The sequence below is a fragment of the Thalia democratica genome, chromosome 4 (assembly GCF_965202585.1).
Source record: "Thalia democratica chromosome 4, ktThaDemo2.hap1.1, whole genome shotgun sequence".
Taxonomy (NCBI): Eukaryota; Metazoa; Chordata; class Thaliacea; order Salpida; family Salpidae; genus Thalia; species Thalia democratica.
Window position 1 is genome coordinate 16,877,816 of NC_139168.1, and position 23,623 is coordinate 16,901,438.

Here is a 23,623-nt window from a genome sequence, read left to right on the forward strand (position 1 = left end):
AAAAATATAAACTAAGAGGTTTAGTTTTATTTAACATTACGGGTTATCACTGATATAAAGTAGCTCTGTTTTATTTTATAACAACATATTTTTAAATGTATGTTTAAGTTACTTGTGTTAAATATGTCCAATTAATCAAACAAGTTGTTTTCCGTTAAACTTATATTTGTTCACTTCATCTTATTTTACTGCACCTTTGTTAAATATATAAACGGTTTACTGTACAAATATTTTTAAAGAAAATCGATACAATGAACTTATGATTCATCGAAAATTATAAACATCTAACTTAATTTATCAAAATTTTTTTAACCATATATAGGTATTACAAAAGTTTTAATAAAAATTGACACCTAAACTGTTGTATGAATTGTACAAATGGTATGTATATGATAGGTATAATTTAGCTGTTTAAACATTTTCGTTTAAGCTTTTGTATGTTTATCGATATATACTCCCAAAATGGTTAAAAACGTGCTCAGCTATGGTTTCATATTTATGTTTATAAATGAAACTTAAATTGGTCACACGGCAAATAATTTCAGGAGAAATAACTTACAACAGAAAAAAAAACGGAGCATTTTATTAAAGCTGTCAAAATTTGACGAGCGTTTAATAGAAACTAACTAAGTTCAATGTTTTGTGTACTAATATAAAGTGCACATCAATTGAGAGGTTTTAACAACATTTTTATGACATTAAATTGCTATGTAATTATGTTTGTTTACTTTATTTACATAGTATTTTATTTTCTTATTTTAAACAAATCTTGTGTAAACAATTATTGTTTGCATTAAGTAAGCTTTTTTTCTTGATTTTTTAAATTTTGTCATTAGTTGAACGAAACGTTTATTATTTGTTAATAACGCAATTGAGTCTTTAAAAAGGGTGCTAAAAAAGTTTTTAATAGTTATAAAAATAAAAATCAATTCAACAGCAAACAAGATCATTTAATATCTATTCGAGCTCTTTTTTTGATTAGATAAAAAGCTTTAATAAAAGTAATAAAATGTTTATAACTACCACTTTTTATTTCAGATATAAATGCTTTTATTAAAACTCTTTAAAATCAACCTTGTTAGAAATGGAAACGTGACTTACAAGAAAAATCAAAATGTACAAAATATTTTGACATTTATTATTTTATTTCTACTTATACTATCAACAAAGTCTTCTTTTATACAAGAAGAAGTCCCAATAAGCAACACAGATGCTATAAGTTAGTTTAATCATAAATACATAGAATTAATAACTTATACATTGATCTTAGTGTTGATCACATTTAAAAATTAACTAATACAAAGTTCATTTACGTACAAACATTGAGCTTATATAAATCTTTTTAACACTTTAGAAGTGAAGTTTTATTTAATGACAAATAAAAATATTCTCTATAGTAAACACAACCTCAAATACGATAACAACTTGTTACAAGTATTAAAAGAATTTTGTTTTTCGTGTTACATAAATTTTTATTTATTTTGAATGTTAGTTTCTACTTAAATTAAAACTTTGTTCATGGTAGCTTTAATTATAAAGTAATCAATGTTTAGAGCTTAAAGTATTTTTATTTTTATGTTAATATCAGTTTTTACTACTAATATAGATTACTTTGATTTGACTGTTTATTTAAGCCTGTTGTGAAAAATAAATAAAAACATATAATAAAAGCTGACAATGGCATATAATAACAATAGTCACTTGACATAAATTAGGTTATTGTTATTTCTAAAAATATTAAGGTAGAAATAGAACGTGTTTTATTTTTGTAAACTTAAAAATAAATGAACAACTCAGACTTATTTAAAATTTTACCACAAAAAATTATTGAATCTATTTTTTCAGCTCAAACAACTATTACATTAAGTAAAATTGTATAGATATTGAATTTAATACTTTCGTCTTGTGTTTTTTAACTTGAAAATACTACTTACTGGATACTTTATTGGCAATTGATAATATTAAATTAAAAAAAAAACCTAAATAGCAGCATAGATTTTATTAAGTTTTTAAAGTCAGTTTTAAACAGATTCTGAGAAATATTCAGTGTTTATTGGAGGTGATTCAAAAAACCCAGCATCTCATCAGTTGTATGATTTACACGGATTAAAACAAATAAACAATCATTTCTACGTTCATGCTAGGTAAAATGTGGTTTTTTAATGTAACGGATTCAAACAATATTGTTATAAAAAAATTCTTAAAAGAAGTTAGAAAATAAATCTGTAAAAGTTAAACGAAACTTAAAATTTGCAAGAAAATATTTTGACAACCCTAAGTTATAGAAATTCAGGCAAAGTTTATCACAATTAATTCATGTAGTTTCAAAAAAGCAATAACTTTAGAACTTATGTAAATACTTTCGAAAGCTTTGCGTGTATTTTTTATTTTGTACAAAACTACTTTCAACAGAACAATAGCCTAATAAAAAGGCTATTCTAAATTTCTGCCGTAAAACTTTGTTAATAAAACAAACAAAAAACAGATCATTTAAAACACTGTTTTCGACAGTAATATCTCGTTAAATTGGATTGAAATTGAAGTTTGTTACTAAAAATGTCATTATTTTTTCTATAATATTTCAAAGCAAGTTTATTAATCAATTTATTTAATAAACAGGAAGAAAATATTTTTGCTGGACGTACCTAGCTCTGTTGTTAGTAGAAATAGCAAAAGAAACATTCTCCAGAAACTAGTAAGAAGTTTTGAATTCTTTATCATACTTTTCGGCTGTGATACTTTTAAAAAGTTTTAGGTTTCTGTTAACATTCAAATACTTTCGTTTAACAAATTTGAAATAAAATGCATATTTTATAAACAAACTTAAAATTAATAATAAATTAGAGTATAATTTTACAGAAAGCATTTTTAAACAAATTTTAAATTTTGTGTTTTTTATTACTTATCAGTAAACTTTAAACAGACAATTAATTGGGAAAGTGATGAAAAATCATACGAAAAATGTTTGTCAAAGCACGAAAAGTTAATAAGAAACGGTTTTATAGTTGAAAGTGATGGAACCACGTAACAAGTTTCGTCCAATCACGTGACGAGGAAAGCAACAAACTGACCGATGAGGTGCTCGTATGCGCATCAAATTCTGCTAAACCAATCATGAGGACTTACAAGGTATTTGATTTGCTGTGGAATGTGAAAAATAAATGTGTAAAGTTTTTTTTAACACGAGCTACTTTGATAGGCACAAAGTAACTAATTTGAGCATTGATTAAAGTTCAGATTACAACTTAGTAACAATACCATTTACAAAGTTTACAAAAGACATAGCTTTATTTCCACAATAATTTTTTGATTTCTACGAGTTCTAAAAAACTCTATCATTGTGTTATGGTATACTTTTTAATTAATAATATCTACAGATTAATGAAGACGGAAGTTTAGAAGAGTATGTTGAAAAAACAATCGAAATTTTCAACGAAAGAGGAATGAAGCTTTGTTCAGCTTTGCCAAACTACAAAACTGTTTCACTATCTTCATGTAAGTCGATCTTGTACGTAATTTTGGTTTTTTAGAAATAAAAAAACCATGTTATCACAGATGGTGCTTTTTACAACGGGTTTACTCACGGCAATCCGATATCTCAGTTGTTCAAACTCGTTATACATGATCCTGATAAAAATCTAAAAACTTTTGCGAAAGATCCAGCATATGATTTTATTAGAAGTTTGTTAATTTATTTATTTTATGACGAAATCAAAAAACAATTTAACAGTTACTTTACAACTGAAACTGTTCAATTAGACTAAGTATTACAAGCAAAAAAAAAGTATAACTAAATTAATTGTCTCTCAAAACATAAAGGTTTGTTCCTAAACAGATCCGGCAGAGTTTGTGCAAATAATTGAAGGTACAAAAGAAAGCGGTAAAATATTTACTTTTTTCAATGAACCAGCTGTAGAGTCTAGAGATAATGTTGGTATCAAATTCACATTATGTGCCTATTGTTTCCTAAATAATATTATTTGTTATTAAAATTATAAATTAAAATCTGTATAAGTTTCAATGTTTTTGTAGATTACTGCAACTTTGCTTAACAGGGCTACATGGCAACAGTGTCACAAGTTTGTAAGAACGATGTTTACAAAGACGTAGGAGCAAGCAACCGCTTTCAGTTTGTTTTTAGCTCTTTCGTGAAAACTCGCATCAATTGTTCAATTCAATCTTCTCTTTATCTTGATCGGGTTATTTCTATAAGTGACGTTATAAATATGAAAACATCATCTGGAAGAAGTTATGACGTAGTATTAGCCACCATGAAGAGCTCAAGGTAGAAATATTAATTTCTTCAAACATTACATGTGTATTAACTTAAAAAAATAAAAGTATGAAACTATAGTACAATAATGATCCAGCTTTTTCGAATAAAACAGCTTGATGTAGTAATTTTTATTCATCTTAAGAAAATTCTTTTTACTTGTTTATTTCAACATTAGAAAAGTCAAAAAAAAAAGCATGCTTAAATCATTCTACAACTAAACTAAAATAACAGCTGTTCTAATGTTCAAACTACTTTAATTTTTTACAGCGCCTTCATAAACGCATCAGCAGTGTGTATATTTAAATTAGATGATATAAATAATGCACTTGAAAGTCCATTGATGGAAGAAGTTGATGGATATGTTTATCCAATTAAAAATAACCCATATCCTAATATATCGAGGTTGGTACATGTATCTTAAAACTAAAACTTATCTACTATTGAAAACTTTTTTATTAAATCAAGGTGTTTATTGTCTGAATTATATTCTTCAAATGTGTATCAAGATATTAATTTAATCTAAAAATATCTTATATTTTTTGATTACATAAAAATAATACAAATTCCTTTCTAAAATAAAGTATTGATAAACAAGAAATACAGCTAAATTAAAGAAGCGTATTTTATGATTTATAAAATAAAGATATTAAATATTTGCAGATGCGACTTTAATGTAAGCAAGAATGGAGATAGAACTTTAAATGCAAAATCTGAAGAATTTATAAAAACTCATTTCATGGCGAGAGATAGAGTTCAACCGTGGAACTTTTACAATGGACCAATTTTGAGCACTCAAAAGTTAATTAAACTTAATTTACAGTTATAAAAGTTTAAAGTAGAATTATAGATACTACAAAAAAAAAACCTTTTCTTAGAATTAAAAAAACACTAACTTTTTTTTGAGACTTTACTAAACTTTAGTTTGTTTCTGCTAAACTTAGTTTACTTTAATTACCAGATAAAAATTAAGGTACAAGCTTGTCACGATTATGTTACAAGCCTTGTTGTGATGGTTAAATAATTTTGGTATTAAAGCTTCGGTGGTTATTTGCCATTTATAAATTATTTGTTTATAACTTTGACATCTTTCCTAAAAACCAGAAAAAGTATAATATTATTGAAAGTTAAGAAAAATTAGTTCTAAAACATTTTCTTAGAATTGCAAAATTTTAATCCTCATAAAACTTAAATTTTGTGATAATTTTAAGCGGCTCGTTGTTCACGCAATATTTAACCTTAACTATTTTATTGTCGTCATAAGAAGATTAATTTCTTCGTCTCAGACGACTTTTCGTTCAGCTTACAGAAGTTTTTTGTCACCGCTTAATTTAAGGTGGTAGAAGTACAGATGTATTTATTACTGTTTTAGTTGATTTGAATTGTAGCTTTACGCTTGGTTCGATACATATTTTGATTACACTTTTGATTATTTAAGTAAAATACATTTTTGTCTATAAAAAACACAAGTATTTTATTAACAAGTTCTATAACTAAAAGAACGAATTACAATTGAGTTATTTTACATATCGTACCTACGTAACAATTGTAGTGGTTGAAGTCGAATACAAAATTATTTATTGCATGAAAAGTTAAATATGTTTCACAACTAAAAGACTTCTACTCTACAATCTACAATTCTTTTGGTTATGACTGACTGATGAGTCCTAATAAGGACGAAACCGGTCTCAGTCTACCGAAGGCTTGTCGTCTGATGATCGAATTGGTATGAAAAACCCCTATGTTAAACTTGAGCTTGTCTCACGGTAAACAAAACTCCAGACTTAGGCTTTCTAGACTTTCGCCGGTGTTTATGTTGGATAAAAAGTATTTATTTTTTTAACACAAACACTCTCAATACTTTTACAATAAGCTAAAGATGAGCTTTTCCTTTACTTTAAGTTGTTGGTTTTCTATCTTATTATTAGAATATGTTTTTACACGCCTGAAATTAATTTCAAGTTTAAAAAGTAATTATATTTAAGTACGATACTGTGTTTTTAGCTTGTTCGTGATTAATATTTTATTGAAAAATGTTTTGTAAATATATTTGTACATGATTTTTTTTAGTGCCTAACACTAACTTGTTATTTAACACAATAACAATAGAATGTTATATGTTTAATGGTTAATATGTTTCCAAAATAGTATTTGAGCTTTTATATAGAAATAATTATAAAAGTTTTGAATAACTCAGTATAGGATAAATTACATTACTTTTTAACCTTGAATTGAACTTTTAGTTAACCGAATTTACTTTTCTTAGAAACATGTGAAACAAAAATACCATACTTTTATTAAATTTTATCATAAAGAACATAGGCATTAAAATAGTAAGCGATCGCGTAAATTCAAATTCAGCAAAGTATAAAATGACTTTTGTACGGATAAAAAGATATAAAAATAGTAATTAACAAAACTCATTTTTTGTGTGAGTATTGAGATTCAAAAAAAAAAGTTAGTTAAAATTAAACTTAACGTTATAATTAGTTAAGTAAACAAGCACTCATAATATAATTACTTTTTTTCTAAATTAAATTTTTTTAATTTAATGCTACAAAAATTTTTTGTTTTTAAACAACATTTGGAAAACAAAATGTTTAAAAATAAAAACGTAACAAATACTTTATTGTAACCGAAAACTAAACGTGGTGCTACTTTTGTGCGCGGTTTAAGGTTGTGATATTGAAAACTTCAAAGCCGTGTTTATTTTGCAAACAAACATTTAAAGATTCAAAAGATAAAACTTGTTTTGTTGTAGATATGCTTGATTACACAATGCACCTGTTCATTTAAATATAGAATTTTCGTTTGTTGTGATGTATATTTATCTTTGAAATCAGAACTTAAAAAATGATGTTTTTCTAATAAACTTAACTTATTCGATCAAGATAGGCTTTAATAACAATTACATTGTAAATCTATAGAGAAAGCTTTCATGTATTTGCGAACAAACATTAAAGTGTTTAAAAGATAAAATTTGTTTTGTTGTTGATATGCTAGATTTATCAGCTCACCTATTTATTAAAGTATAAAATTTTCGTTTGTTGTGATGTATATTTATCTTTGAAATCAGAACTTAAAAAATGATGTTTTTCTAATAAACTTAACTTATTCGATCAAGATAGGCTTTAATAACAATTACATTGTAAATCTATAGAGAAAGCTTTCATGTATTTGCGAACAAACATTAAAGTGTTTAAAAGATAAAACTTGTTTTGTTGTTGATATGCTTGATTTATCAGCTCACCTATTTATTAAAGTATAAAATTTTAGTTTATTTGATGCTTTATTTTTTATTGAAAATCATGTTTGAAAATAATGTTCTGGTAATAAAACTATCTTATTCAATCGAGTTAGGTTTTAACATCATCAAAGTTGTAAACTCTTTTGAAATAGTTTTCATAAATTGTTAACAACATTGGTTTTTATGGTATAGTAATAGTTCATTTAAGTTTGTTCTAAAAACGTAATAAACTATTGACCGCTGAAAATAAAAACATTAAGTAATAACTAAATTTTTTTACCATTGTTTTTGTGTTAAAAATTGAAAAGTTAAATAAAATTACAAGCAAAGATATTTATCCAACTTCGAAAATAAATAAATAAATAGTAGTAATTTATCTTCACTTAAAACATGGTTCTGTTTTTATCAAATGTAAGTTTGTTTTAAACTTATTTAGCCTGATTTGAAGCATGGTAAAGTTTTTCTCCATATATAACTTTGAAAGTAATTTAAGCACAAAAATTCAAATTAACATTACATTAAAAATCAAGTAAAAGAGTTAATATTTACCGTTGTGAAAAAAATTACAACTCTTATCGACAATGTTACACTTTTTTGTTAAATCATTTAACTAAGGTAAGTCAATAAACAAAATTGTTGCTTTTATTTTAGAGATAAAGTAGTCATTCTTTTAATAACCTTGAAACTGCAGAAAACATTAAAAGATAACTTTGTGTTTTAAATAAAGTTTAATAAAACGTCTATTAATTAAAATTACGTTACAAGTTTTTTATTACTAAGTTTTTTTTACACATAACCTGTAAAAATTTTAATTTGAAGAAATTTCACAGAGATGAGTATACAGCAATCTTGATAGATACAATTGAGGAAAATGAAGTTTTTATTTCATCAGAAAAACTTCATTATACAGTTATGTGGCTAGGAACTAAAAGTGGATTCATTATTAAAACTTTATTTTTAACTGCAACTGATGAAAAAATTGTTCTGGAAAAAAGAAAAGTGTTTGATCCGAAAGTATGCGATAGTAAAAAGTAAGTAAATAGAACATTTGTTATGAATTTAAACTGTAAAAAAAGTATCAATATTTTTCTATCTTTTATATATATTTTAGTTCAAGTCAATAAAATGCTTTAAATGAAAAAAAAAAGTATTTTTATTGATTATAAATATATACTACAAACAAAATTATCTAGTTAACAATTAAAAACTTGAGTAAAACATAATTGAAAGCATTATAAAACTATGCAAAAACTAATTTGTTCAAAAACAGTTCAAATAAAACTAAAACTTGTTTTACAGATCAGAAGTGACGTCACTACTACTCAACAAAGAGTCAGGGAATATTTTTGTGACGTTTAGCGATTGCGTCATAGCTGCGCCCCTATGCCCCCACATTAGTGTCGATTGCGAACGTGAATGCAAGGGAAAAAAAGACCCGTATTGTACATGGGACGGACGTTTGTGTCAGGGTACTACTGTCCACGATATATCAAGAGACCAGGACCTTGATGGAAGCGAGCGATTGGTAGAGTGTCCTAGAATAGTTGGTGGTAAGCTGGTTGCTAAAATATTAAAATGAAGTCTAAAAGCGATTACTTTTCAAAATAAATTATTACAAGTAACCAGTTTTCTCAAAATTTTAAAGAGATTGAATAAAGCTTAGTATAACATTGATGTTTTAAGTGACATAAAAGGTAAAACAAAGCCAGCAGTACAAATAACATATAGAATTATTTTACTAACTAAAATTACTTTTACTTTGATTACATAACACTCACAAGTCATCAATTAATTGAAAACTTTTTACTTTAGAAAATCCAGAAGAACATATTCAAACCACTTCGAAGCCAAAAAAACCAGAAAATGATTTAATAATATCTGAAGCAGGCAATGAAAGTTTAATAGCAATACTGACTGCTGTAATTGGCTGTTTTATTGGAATTGTATTGACCAGTTTCATATTTATATGTTGTAATCCTTGCCATAAACTGATGAAAAAACGACAAAGACATTTCTCTTCACGAGTTGGTTTTCTTTTTTCTCAAATAAATAAAATGTATGGGTTTAAAATAAATTAAATCAAATCTAAATAATCTTAACTTTTGTTATAAGTTAAATTTTAGAACATATTCTTTTTCTATTAACAAATTTGTTTTTACTAATTCTTAACAGTCGGGACTAACAAGAAGTAACAGCAAACGTCAAAATTCAAATTTGAGTGTTGGTGGAAATCCAAATTCTCTACAAAGGGGAAATTCCTTACAAAGAAACAAAATCCCAAGCGAATCAAGTTCAAAGTAAGTTTTTAATTAGTTTGTACGACTAGTTATCCTTAAGGCTTGTTTTAACATAGACTATTTAATGTTTTATAATCTTAGTTACTAAATTTAAATCAGTTAAAAACTACACAAGTTGAGATAAAAAATCATTTAGCTAAGTTAGCATTCTGGCCATTCTGCCATAAATCGTGTTCATTAATCTTAAATAAAGTACTATGTTTTTGAAACTTTTTGAAGTATGCTTAAATATTTCCCCAGGTCTTACGTCATCAGCACGCGTCTTAGCAACAACGAAAGCGTTGTCATGCTGGATGCAACCCAACAACAGGGGAGAAACAACAGCGATTCAAGTGGCGACAAAAATTTAACACCCATGGCGGAAAATGTGTTTAAAGTCCCTGTAGAAACTGAAATGCTGAAAGCAAGAAAGGTAAGAATAAAAAAAGTAAAAAAACTCACATTAAGCGTGGTGTGTTATTTATAAAAATGTTAATTATCCTTAAGTTATATATACATTAATTTATTTAATATTAGAAAAATAATTTACTCTTTCATCATTGTTAAGTTGTGACTAAAATAGGTCTTACTTATAACAAAACTCGGTAAATTTTTTGCAGATTTCAACTTCAAGCAAGTCTGGAATGTTAGTTAACCAAATTGCACAAACACCTGTGATAAACGGAAGTATGAATAAGGTACTAAAAATTTATATATTGGTATTAATGATTTAAAAACTAACTAAAAAAAGCTTAGTTTAAATAATTTTAAGCGAATTAAAGATAATAACTTTTTCTTGCAATTAAATGTAAAAATGGTTTTTGTGTTAAACTAAGTATATAAATATTTAAAAAACTTTCAGACTTCTAGGCAACAAACTTTTCAACACCTCATAACATCTCCGATGACCCCCAACCATCATCATAAGCTGCAGCGTTCCCATAGCAACCATCACCAAGTTGCCATGTCAACTAGTTTCCACCAGAAAGCCCCAAACACCTTGCAACAGATCGGTCGTCAGCAATCGTTTCACCAAAGACCTTTGTTACTAGGCAACCTGGAAGGAAAGGTTTTCAATGGCAACGGTCAGTTGATGAGGGGGCCGATGACGCCAATGACGCAACCGACACAAGTCTTGATGACGTCATCGGGAAAAGGAATGTCGTATAGTTTGGACAGGAGGCAAGTTAAAAGAATTCCGCACCAGAACTCACATCAGAACTTTCAAATTTATAACCAGCAAAATAATGGTTTGTAAAGGTTTTAAAGATTATTATCAATGAAATCACAAAAATGTTATGCGTTTTAAATGTTTAACTATTTTTAATTGTATGTGATTATTGTTAAGATATTATTCATTTAGTTAGAAAAAATATTATACAATTAACTTTTTTAACAGAAAATCCCCAAAGAAAAAGGTACGTTAGTGAAAGCATCAACTCGAAATCAACTTTGATAAACTTTCCGATAGCCGAGGATCCGTACTCCATGCGAATAGGATCTTTGAAGAAGAAAATGAGTCTCGATCTAAACAGAGCATCTGATCCTGTAAAGAAATTTGTTTTCAAATTGACTCCCGTTTCAACTCCCATTGACGAGGAGTCTCCTCTTCTAAGCGAAACTTCCACTCTCATTGATAATGTTTGTTTGTATAAGTTGATTAAAGAAATATAACCTTGTTGTTTTTTAGTAGTATAGTAAAAATTATTTTTATATTTACTCGGTAGAATCTGTTTTTATGTTTAAGAATAAATTTATATTGTTTTAATGTTAGTATCAATTTTTTTTATATTTAGACTACAAGAAAGTTTATTTGATAGGAAGCAATTTTTTTTAGCTGATGAACAAATATATTTTTTTTTCAGGCACAAAACAAATCTATGAAGTTAATGGACACTGATTCCAAATCAGAATGTCAGGAAATAAAAGAAGTTCTCAACTCAGTAGGAGAAACGCCACCATCGTCGGGAGAATATGTAAAAAATGTAACATAAAAAGAAAAATGTCACTAGAAGGTTACGTAGAAATTGTTGAGTAAAGAGTTGAAATGTCACATTCGTCAAGAAATTATGTAGTATAAGAAGCTTGAACAAGAGAAAAAATGCACGAGACATAAGAAAGGGACAAACACATGTAAAAAGAAAATATTGTTGATCTGCAGTGAAAAGTATAAAAGCCAAGAGCTGACAGTAAAAGTGAGAAAAACTTAAACTTGTTTGTTGATGTGATCATAGAATAAGTCAACCTTTTCGTAACTAATTAAAATTTTTATACTTTAATACTTAGTAAACTTTAATTTAATTTTTATCTTAAACGTTTGTTGTTTGTAAACTTAATTGTGTTACTCTATAGGTTTAGTTTTATTTAAAAAAGTTTATTAAAACATGTTTTTATTTTTCAAAGATGTCAAAAGTAAAATTTTAGTTTAAAAAGTTTTATTATATTTAATGCCCCTTGTTTTAGGTTTTATTGCTTATACTAACTTTCATATCTTTCATTAGTCTAGTAAACTAATTTAGGTCCTTATGTTTAGTAAGCTATTCATCAGTTTTTATTCTGCTGTTTGTATAACTTTTAATTGGATTTGTTTAATTTTTTTTTTAATGATATTGTTTATACTAGCTGCACTTATTATCTGATTGTAAATGTTAACTTAGAAGCTATAAACTTTGACATACAAGTTAATTTTATTGTTGCACTAAAAATACATTACGTGTTTTGTTGATAAAACAAAAACTAAAAATTATATGTTCTATAAAAGCTATTTTTTAGAGTTTTTAAACATCAAATTTATTTTTTCGTAAACAACTTTATGCAGTTAATTGTTCAGTGCGTTTTTGTTTTGTAATTTAGAAATCATATGTTTTCCTTTTTTTTAAATTGCTGCCAATAAAAGTATTTGCTAAATATTATGATTTTATAAATGGTAATTGTTGTTACTCAAAAGTAGAGCTTTTAATGTTCAAAATTTGTTTCTTGCTTAAACTAATTTAATTTCCTTAAACTTTCTCCAAACCACACCTTAATCTAATTAAAATGCAATTGTGTATTTAAAAGCTGTAAAAGACAAAAAATTTTCAGACAAAATAATCATAACTACGTTTGTATCAAATGTACTGTTTATACATGTTCATGCATGAAATGAATTTTGTGGCACTTTTATTATTTTTGCGCACCTTGAAAACTAGAAAAATTATATCTTTAATTTTCTTTGAACCACTTATAGTATAGTTACGGTTAAAATAAATATGTTTTGTCATTCCCTTTATTATTAGAACACTCAGAGTAGGTTGTTAAACAAAACTTAAAGTTATGTTTAGTAATAAGTTCGAAAACAGGGATTGAAAACTTTTTGTATTTATAAAAACTATGTTTCTAAAATATGTGTAATAGCCTAAGCTTAAAACATTTATGAGAATGATAAGTATTGTTTAAGTTATCTATATAAAAGTTGTAAAAGTTTAAAACTATACAAAAATAAAATAGAAGAGTTCTTTCTTGAAAACCAAAACATGAAGTTATCAAATCTAATTTGTTTTAAATTAAGAAAGTAATGAATACAGTACTTTTTAGTTTGATGATTTATTAAACAACTCTTAAATATGATTGTCATTTTGAACGTTTAGAATAAGTTGCTTCAATTATTAAAAGCTTTAAATCTGTTTTTTATAATATACGGCATCTTAACTTTATTCATCTCTAAATTGCTTAAGTTTCTTATAACTTTCTTTTATTTTTTCTTAAGAAACTTTTTAGTCTAACTGTGCTCATATTTATTTTTGAAAAACAGTAAAAAACACTGATAACAACTTACAATGTTATATAACTAAAAACTTTGTCCTCTTATAAGTTCTAAAAGATTGATCAACGATGTTATTTAAAACGTTATCATTTGACTGAGTTTTTAAGACAATCTTAGGAAAACTTAAAAAAATTGAAATTTACACTTTAAGCTATAATAAAATAAAGGTTGTGGTGAAACTAACACCAAGCACAAAAATAATTCTCTTTTTATTTTTTTAAATTTAAATTTACGACTTTAAGGTACTAATTTTGTTTTTTGATATTTAATGAATAAGGTAAGTTAATTAAATACACTTAAGAAGTTATTTAACAATTTTAATTATAGTTTTCATAGTATATATAGTAATATGTATAGTATTTATAGTATAAAAGCTAGCAAAAAAAGTCTAACACTTAATTTAAAAGCCGTTGTACGGTTTTAACCACACTTAAACCATCGCTTAGTTTACATAATATTTCTGAATACAATATTCTTACAACAACAGTAAAAATATTCAGGGTTAAGTATCGCGTGAGCAGCACTTGAACTTTTATTCTTAAGAAGCCGCGCTTTAAGAAAACAATCTCAGGTTTTTGTTCGTTTGCAGACTGTTTTTGTAGTATTGCTAAACTAACAGGAATTAAAATACATCAGTAGCTTTCAGGTTGTTTCAGTTTAATTTATTTATAAGGTTTAACAGTTTTAGTAGTAGAAAAAGCCGTGAAAAGCCAATAAACTATTTTTAGACATCAAAACTACTACAGTTTTTGTTGTTTTAAAGGTTATTTAACTTAACAACAAAGTCAACACTTTGTGCGCTTAAACACCATGGATAAGTTTAAAAGAACGAACTATTTTAGCCAAAATTTGACTAAAATTAAAACACGTGCTATTTCAACCTGATTTTTTTTAGAAACAACAATAATTTAATTAATGTCGAGTGACTCATGATTATTTGCTATTGTCAGGTTTTCATATTATGTTTTCATTTATCTCTAACATAAGACTTTAATTAAACATTTTATAACTTTAAAGCAATCTATTTAAACCTTATAAAGTTTATCTTTATAATGAATTTAAAAATTTTTTTAGTTTAAATTAATTAACAATTTTGTTTACAAATTACCGAAAAAAAAAGATTTTAAATACACAATTAAACTGTTGAAATATACAAAATTATGTAATATTAAAAACAAAATTATTTTAATATTTGTAGCAACTAGTATCGTGTTTGTGGTTATATTTACTAAATCCTTAACAATTTACAGTTTCTGATTGGAACATAATGTAAATTAAAATTCATGTTTGCTTTGTTTTTGTTTAATTATCAATATAGAATACATTTAATTAAAAAAAATGTTTAATTTCCATTTAGCTGTTGGTACACTAATAAATTCTAACATACACTTTACTAATATTTAAATATTATTTCCCAACAATAATTTTATTTTATTTTGAAGTAACATAAAACTAATTTATAGCATTTGTGCTACTTATTCAGACTTCAAAGAAATAAATAAATTAATCTTCAAATATTATCACATTTTGTTGACTATTGAAAGTTACATATCCAGTCATGGAAAGTTGATATTTTGAACATTGTATAAAAACTATTTAAGTCTGAAAAGTAAACTTTTTTTTTACTTTAAATTATCACTTTTTAAAGTAGTTTTGTAAAACTAAACAAAGTTATTATATAAAAAGATTTATTAATACTAAACTTATAAATCATATTTTAATTAACTCAGCTACTATGAAATTTTATTAAGTTTTTAAAAAGACTTTAAAAAAAAATCTTTAAATTCTAAAAAGTCTAGTATTATCAAAACATTCAATTAACTTACGGACAAATTGACACAAACTAAAACAAAGATTGACCACATACAAAATAAAATATTTACACAAAAATAAGTAATAAAAAAGTACAACTAGCAATGATGTAAGTAAAAGCAAACAAACGCAAAAGCATAGTAACTTACAGCCATATAAATACAACAAAAGTCATCAAGTGTACTACACCTATAAGTAGTACATATTTTATTCTACCTATTTTGTTAAACTATCGTCAAATTTTGACAGTTTAAATGTAGTTTTTTGTATTTCTGGTTTTCGAAACTGTTTCTCCTGTAGTTATTGGTCGTGTGACAGACTTTTCAAACTTAAAGCAAATTTTTGTATTATTACATTTGTTTGTGTTTGGTAAATATTTTTTCATTTGACACTGTGTTATTTGAGTTTTGCTGAAACAAATATTTGTTGTATATTTAGAAAAAAGCTTTTAACAAAGTACGTAATTGATTGTTATAATTACGTGATTAAGTGTAAATACTTAAAAAGGTATATCATAATTAATATTAAAGAATTACTTTTTTTTTTGTATTTTAAACTTGTAACTATTTTTTTGGATGCAAGTCAAGAACTTTGATTCTAAGAATAAGTTTTAAGCACACTACAAACTATATGTATTTAACTTAATAAACTATAAAACTTTCTATGAGTACGTTATTATTGCGCTTTTACTGATAAAAGAAAATAAACTTAAATAGTTTGAAGTTTTAAAGCAAAAAAAATTTACTACTTTTCAGTAATGTTCTGTTTATGTAAAGCTTTTTCTAAAAAACAATTCAAGGAAAATGATGGCACCTAGTTATATAAACATTCAATTATATCTATTAGAACTTAACTATTGTTTGTTGTACTGTCGTAAGTTTTTTTTATCAAAGTAACAATTGAACTTTTTGTGTCTTTTGTGCAATTAAAATTAATATTTAAGCAGGTTAAAATTATTATTACTTTTACTAAAGCAATCAAAAACAACATCAAATTATCTTTTGAAATCTTCGTGTTTAAATTATGACGTCTGTGTTATTTAATATTTACTATGATTAAAAAAAAAATTTTTGAAGTTATCAGTTTTATTTTCTTCTACCATTTTCTACCATGCTTCGTAATGAATCGGTAAACGTGTTAAACAAGCTATTTAGATATAATAACCTATTTCAACTAGTAGTTAAAAAAACTCATCTAAAACTTAATAAAAATTTGAAAATAAAAGCTTTCAATGGACCAGTTTCAAACAAAATGTAGGTATAGATACTTTGGTTTTTAACCATATTCTTATAGTATATAGTGTTTAATATTTGATTTGTTTTCAGTATATTTTTAAAAACATATCTTTCTTATAAGTTCTATTCAACTTAAAGTTTTAAGAAATAAAAATAATATACTTACTAATTCATAATTTCGTTCTCAATAAGTTACCGTGCTAAAATATTAAGCACATTAAGTTACTTCATTTGAGCACAGTTTTAGCCGTTACAGAATTAGTTATTAGTTTAAGGATTTCACAAAGTGAGCTACTACAGAATTTTATGGGGTCATAAGCAGCGAAGGGACTGAAGGGGAGAGTGAGGCCATAATTTGAAACTTGCACTAGATATTTTGGAGTTGATGATAAAAAAAGGTATTATTATAGGCGTATTTAATTGTATTTTTTATAAAAACATCTTCGGAGGGTGCCAGCGCTTTAGTTCTTAAAAGGAGACCTTATGTAAAAAAGTTTTTGGGAAACCCTGCTAACAAAAACCCAAAAAACAAGTATGTTGTAAAAATTTTACAATGTGTGTTGTAAACACTTTGAAATGTTATTAAAATAATGTTTGTACTTTTTATAAGCATTTTGGTTAAAACGCACTTATAATTTTTCTTTAGTTTATTTAAAAATTAGATTGCTTATTTCTTTTAAGTTAAGTAATTAAAGTTTATCGTTGTAAGTATGCAGTATGCACTCCTTGTTTATTAATCAACCAAACTAAAAAGGAATAAATTTTTTAATTAAAGCTTTAACAGAAGAATTATTTATATTCTTTAGAATACACCGTCTAGTTGTTCGTACAATCTAAAGTATAAATAAAAAAGTTTTCAAAAATACAATTGATTAATTATCGAGTATGTTTTTACAAAACTGTATGGTAAAACAAATAGTTTCAACAAACAAAAATACTATTTAATTTCATAAATAACAAATTTTTAGTGTTTTATCTGAACTTTATCTACTAACTATACAACGATATAGTATCAGAGCTTTGCTTTATTAACTTAAAACAAATCTGACTGAAGTTATTGTCAACAAAGATAAAAGTAAGTAATGAATGCGTTTAGTGTATATGCATAAATCTTGTAAAGAAGATTTAATTGATGTTTAAAAGTAAAGTTTTCATTTTAAAGAAAACGCCCAAGATTTTAGGACATGTACATTGCTTTTTGAATAAGTCTAACTGTATAATAATTTGTTATTAAAAGACTAAAAATCATATATTTTACAACATTTGAACTTTTAAACAAGTTTTAGTCGTTAAGACTTTTTTTTTAAATAGCACTTTGCTGTTGTTAAATCATTAATATAGTGAAAAAAACATATCGAATCAGTTACTTATCTATATCATTTAAATTTATTGCAAAACCGAAGTGAAACTTCAAAAAAATACAAAATGCATAAAAGTTCGTAAATAGTAAAAATTTGTATACCAATCACGTCTAAACGGTTAGTAGAATTGTTCACCGTTTTACATAAATAAAATAACTACTTTAAAACTAAACTGTACTAATGATCGTTAAATATTATAAGTAAACTAACAACTCTGAAAACGAACTAAACATCAAAATTAAACCACTAATTTAACAGTTCAAAAATTAACTTACACGACTGTTAACATGCATTATTTCTAAAATGTCATAAGTAAGATATTATCAGTCTTATTTTATAATTTTTTTTTTTCAATTTGCTTTAAGCCATTATGGAATCAAAAGTCTAATATTATTTTTTTTAGTTCACCGCTTAATTTTATCTTGTAAGTACCTTATTAAAATATATACATGATTAACCCTTTCTTAATCTTTAATTTAGTGTAAGATAGCTAAGCTAAGTCGTATTTTATGTCTTTTATTAAAACAAATCTGTTATTTTGTATATTGTTAAAAGTAAGTTTGCTTATAATGGTAAGTAAAACACTATTTAGATACCAATAATTTATTTATAACTAAAAAAGCTTGTTACAGCATTACAAAGTGTTTGATTAAGTATTAATTAGTAAATATAGTAAAATAAACTTAGAAACAATGTAAGAATAGTAAAAAGTAAAAACTTTGTATAAAATAAAAACAAGCTTAAATCACGGTTTCATTAAGCTTAATCTCAAAAGATTTTTTAGTATCTAGAACCTTTCAAGGCTAAGTAGCATTTTAATTTATAAAAATTATATGATATTTTTACTAAACTTTAAGTTGTCGTTTTAGCGGGTATTGTTTTGAAGCTACCGAAACATCAAATGAAATTTTATTTGCAAACAAATATTTAAGCACTAAAACTGTTCTGATTTTATAAACACTTCATTTCCACGCTCATATACTAGTGCTTAAACTTGGTTGAAATTATGAATGTCTCTTATTGTTGTAGTATCAGAAAAGTATATTTTAAAAATACTCTTTTTTAGTAAAAGAAAAAACTTACAATAAAGTCATAACTTGAGAATAACTAAAAATTTAATTTTCTAAAAGCTATGCAATACTTCATTGAATGTATCCTTGTATTCAAATTAAACTTATAAATCTTTATTTTAAAAACTAAGTTTAAAATAATTAGAAAATACCAACGCACTTACTATACCTCAAAAATTTGTAATTTACGGTTTTAGTTACTTTTGTTTTAAACAGAAACGTTTGGATAACTAAAGAAATGCAAAAGTAACAGGAGGTAAAAAATTCATGACACAAAACCATGAATAAACTACAGTAAAAGTTTTGTTTTCAAATTTTTAAATGCAAACTAAGTGTTTGAACTGTTTATTATGCGAATTTAGAAAACTAATTCCATGACCAATGATGTGCAATTGTCTGTATAAACTTTGCAATTCTCAAAAATAACAAATAAATTTGATAAATTTAAGAATTGAAAGTTTTAAAGTGTTTTGAAGTCCTTTCATAATCACTACAAAGTTAGATAATTTAGTCATGTGCTAAAGAACATCAAGACGTTTGTTTTGATTTTTTTCTGCTTATGGTTTTGATTTAATCAAGAGTTTCCTAAAAATTTCTCTATGATAGTAAAAAAATCAAAATATAATCATATTTTATTAGACGTTAGCCTTTTACTAGAAAGTTGCCCTATTACTATATTTCCAGCTAACTACTTATTGCCTCTTGATAGACAAAGTCGCTCCAATAAGGCAATAATACGGACTTAGATAATCCTTGTTTTAAATTAAAAAAACTCAGTTTGATTAAACATTTTTTCTTAAAACGTGCGTCCTAAATCTTTACAATTGTTAAAATACCTCAATCTAAAAGTTCTTCTTTGCGAAAACCAAATTATTATTCAATTTTCAATACTGAAACTTATACACTTGAACGAGAATACAGATTAAAAAACTTGTGCAACCCCGTACCATCTACTATTGAACCGCGAATTTGACCATATGTGTGCGAAGTAACACAAATTCATTGAACAATACGACAGTATATATAAAATATACATATCGGTATATCTACATAATCTAACCAACGAGCAGTAAGAAGGTTTATAAAGCCATTATCTTGACTGCGAATATATTGCGGTAAAAATCAGTTCAAAATTTAACCACGCGAAGTCGTTTGTGTTTGAACTTTGTTTTAAGGAGTTTAAAATTAATTTAATGTACCGGCTTACTATGGCTTACGACTTCGTAATTTAAACTTTAGCCGGTTTCAAATAACTATAAGTTTTAGTGCTGATTTATGTTACACTGCTTAATTTACTAAAGTACTTTACTACACAAGGTGTTTACCAGTCATATAACTATACTTTTTTAAAGTTATACTTTTACCGCTGTCGCAAATATAACTCACATTTTTATGACAAACTGGTAAAAAGTGTTTGATACAATGGCATAGGGGTAAATTGTATAAAACAGAAAAAAAGGAATAAATGTACTGTACACTTTGTATTGCTACTACTGTATTTAAGCTTTAAAATTAACTAGTGTAAGTACCTACAACAGTTTAAACAATTTAGACAGATATTAACAATTAGCTTTGAAAGCGCATTAAAGTCTGTAAGGTTGATTTAATCATAGTCTAAAGTAAGAAAACAAATGAATATTTAAGAATTAAGAAATATATGTAATGTGTTCAGATAAAAAAATATTAATTAAAGAACATCAAAGCAACTTGATTTTATGTATGGTGAGCTGATTTTTTTCTCTGCAAGCAGCGCTAGATAGTGGTGAAAATAAAATAAAATTTAATAAGTTAACATGTCGTTTAAATTACAAAGTTAACACAAAAACATTCTAGTACATTTAAAAGTACTTAATTTAGCAAACATTACAATCATACATGGTTTAATTGTAAAAAAAACTAAACGATAAAACTCTAAATATTTATGTTATATATGATTAATATTTATAACATATATGATATAAAAATATTTATGTTTTAAAACTTATTTAAAAAACTATTAAATCGTTTCATACTTTCAATGTATAGAATATAAACATTGTACTTTTACTAAATATTCTATAATCACATCTAAGATAATTTTTTAGTTATAAAAACCATAAACTACACTGTACTCAGCACCGAATATCAAAATAATTTAAAACTTGCCCGCGCATTATTACAATAGATTTGATTTTCGTATTTGACTAGTCAATAGTTATTGAAGAGTGTTACTTTTGAAAGGTTTTGACAACTGAAGTGTTCTTATTTTTAAAATTTTCTTCTTACTTTTATTTGAAAGAACAAAGAAAAAACTTTAAAGACTTTTTAATTATCATAAAGGAGAATGTGAACATGAGTATACGTTCTTTTTGACTTGTATCTTAAAGTTTATAGATTAAATTTCACCTAGTTCACAAACTTTTTTTACTTTGTTTTTGTTAATTTTAATTTAAGTTGCAATTCTTTCAAATTGTTGTACTTTTATACACTATAGAAAGATTTGTTGTCTTCAAAATATAATATTTTGACAAATTTACTAAACTTTTTAATTAAAAAGACTGAGCTTAATCTGTAAATATTACTTACTTAAAACTGTTATAAAAAACTTTAATTCAATATTTCTTTAATTAATATTTAGCTGAAAACTGTTGTAAGTAGTACCTATTAAATATTTAGGTATTTAGATATGTTGTAAGTAGATTTTAAAATTTTACAAATGTAGATTTTTTAGAAGTATCTGATCTTTTTACTAACATTTTGTTGAAATTTTACAGTGTTTTTAAAAGAAGCTTATAGATTAAAAATGTACGAATAAATAGTTTAAGTGTAGACTAATACTATTAAACTATAGTTGTTTTTCTTACAAAATACTAAAAAAATTCTAGATAAGAAATCATGTGTAATTAAAGTTTTTACAGCCATTAAGTCTGTTTATGCATTTTAGATAAACTATGTAACGTTCCTAAAGCTTAAAAACAACTTATCAAACAATTTTAATTTTAATATTCCGTTTTAATAAGTCTCCTTAAGGAATTTATGAACATTGTTAAAGTAATTAATTTAGTTGTTTGTTAAAGCTATTGTTGCTGAATAAATATTTTCTTTAATCGCTTTGGGTATTGGTATTATATATATTTTTTTGTTTTTACGTTTTATTAAAAAATACCTTATCAAAATTTACTTGTTAAACTATATAGTTACACGCTATAACTTATATTTGAAAGGAAAAACAGAGCTAAAGCTGTTTTTTATAACAAAGATTTAGACAACTTATTTAGTTTTTACATTAGTTTTGATTTTCTTAAAATCTTGCAGCTGTCTACTTATTAAACGTTAGTAATATACAGATGTTTTAAGTTTTATTTGATAGAAAGGTAAACAATGGCTCAAAATCAGCTTGAAATCCCAACAGTTCTGAAAAATCAAGTTTTCAGTTTTATTTGTTCAAGATTTGTCTTTTTTGAAACACCATTATGTTGTGAAAATATGTAAATTGTAATGAATTATTGATGAAACTTTAACATTTTAAATTTTTTCCGTGTTTTTTTCAGTTAAGCCGCAGTACATTTGTCATGTACTAGAAATGACATAATTCTTACATGTATATTATTTTATATTATAAAGTTTTCATTTACAAATAAAGTGTATAGTAAACATACGTATTTAACTTCAGTACAAAATCATATTATTGTTTTCAAAAGAGACAACTGCTAAGAAGTAAAATTTAACGCTTGATTGCGTTCAAGCAAAACAAACTAACTGCATTTAAAAAGCGGTAAAAATTGCATAAAGTTGCAGTATTGTAACTATCTGTTCAACCAGTTTCAGAGAATTGTATTTCACTAAAGCTGTAACACTATAATTTGAATAGTAGTGATATAATAACAGTTTTAGAATTACCTTAAAATTTTTGTTCGGTCAACATAAACTGTTAGTTTTAAAGATACTAGTAGTTTACGTTATTTTAGTTTTGTTTCTTAATTTTCAATTAGTCTATTTTTTATTATTCTTAAGGAAACGAGTAAATTTCTTTTTTTACGTAAACCTAATTACTTGTTTCAAATAATGTTGTTTAGATAAAAATCAGTAGTAAAATTTACAAAACGTCAATATAATTCTAATGAAAGGCAGGTACTAAACTAAAATATTCTTAATAACTTTAAAACTGATTTATTGTCTTAGATTTTGTAAATAAGTTGCACCAATTTTAAGTTTTTATTTTTGATATCTATTTTATGTTTAAATGCTAACTTTTCGTTTACATTTTTATATTGTATTTTTATTGTTACGACTATATCATAAACAATTGTTTTTCATGTCTATAAAAAGTTATGTATTTCATTAAATACTCTTAAAGTTTGTTTGTTATTAACGTTTTAAGTTAAGTTATTTAAATAAAAACAACATAAAACTGTTCTAAAATAACTACTTTTTTCATACTAATTACGAATTTGTATATAGAAAGTGAAAATGTTCTTTTAAATTATGATTGTTTTTAGTTAATGTATTTTCGACATGTGAAGAATTAGACAGTTTATTTTCTTATAAAACAAATTCTTCGAACTATT

General features: G+C 25.2%; 1 protein-coding gene across 1 annotated transcript; it reads left to right on the forward strand.

Annotated features, from left to right (window-relative positions):
• Window positions 1-1,047: 1,047 nt before the first annotated feature.
• On the forward strand, window positions 1,048-12,960 carry LOC145834022 (uncharacterized). Its single transcript, XM_082941330.1, has 19 exons — window positions 1,048-1,219; window positions 2,030-2,144; window positions 2,620-2,695; window positions 2,924-3,129; window positions 3,378-3,495; window positions 3,556-3,681; window positions 3,836-3,930; window positions 4,056-4,285; window positions 4,544-4,678; window positions 4,937-5,074; window positions 8,351-8,551; window positions 8,820-9,070; window positions 9,333-9,544; window positions 9,693-9,817; window positions 10,058-10,229; window positions 10,417-10,494; window positions 10,659-11,046; window positions 11,196-11,437; window positions 11,662-12,960. The coding sequence occupies exons 4-19, from the start codon at window positions 3,115-3,117 to the stop codon at window positions 11,788-11,790; spliced, it is 2,655 nt and encodes an 884-aa protein (XP_082797456.1). The 5' UTR covers window positions 1,048-1,219; window positions 2,030-2,144; window positions 2,620-2,695; window positions 2,924-3,114; the 3' UTR covers window positions 11,791-12,960.
• The last annotated feature ends 10,663 nt before the right edge of the window (window positions 12,961-23,623 follow it).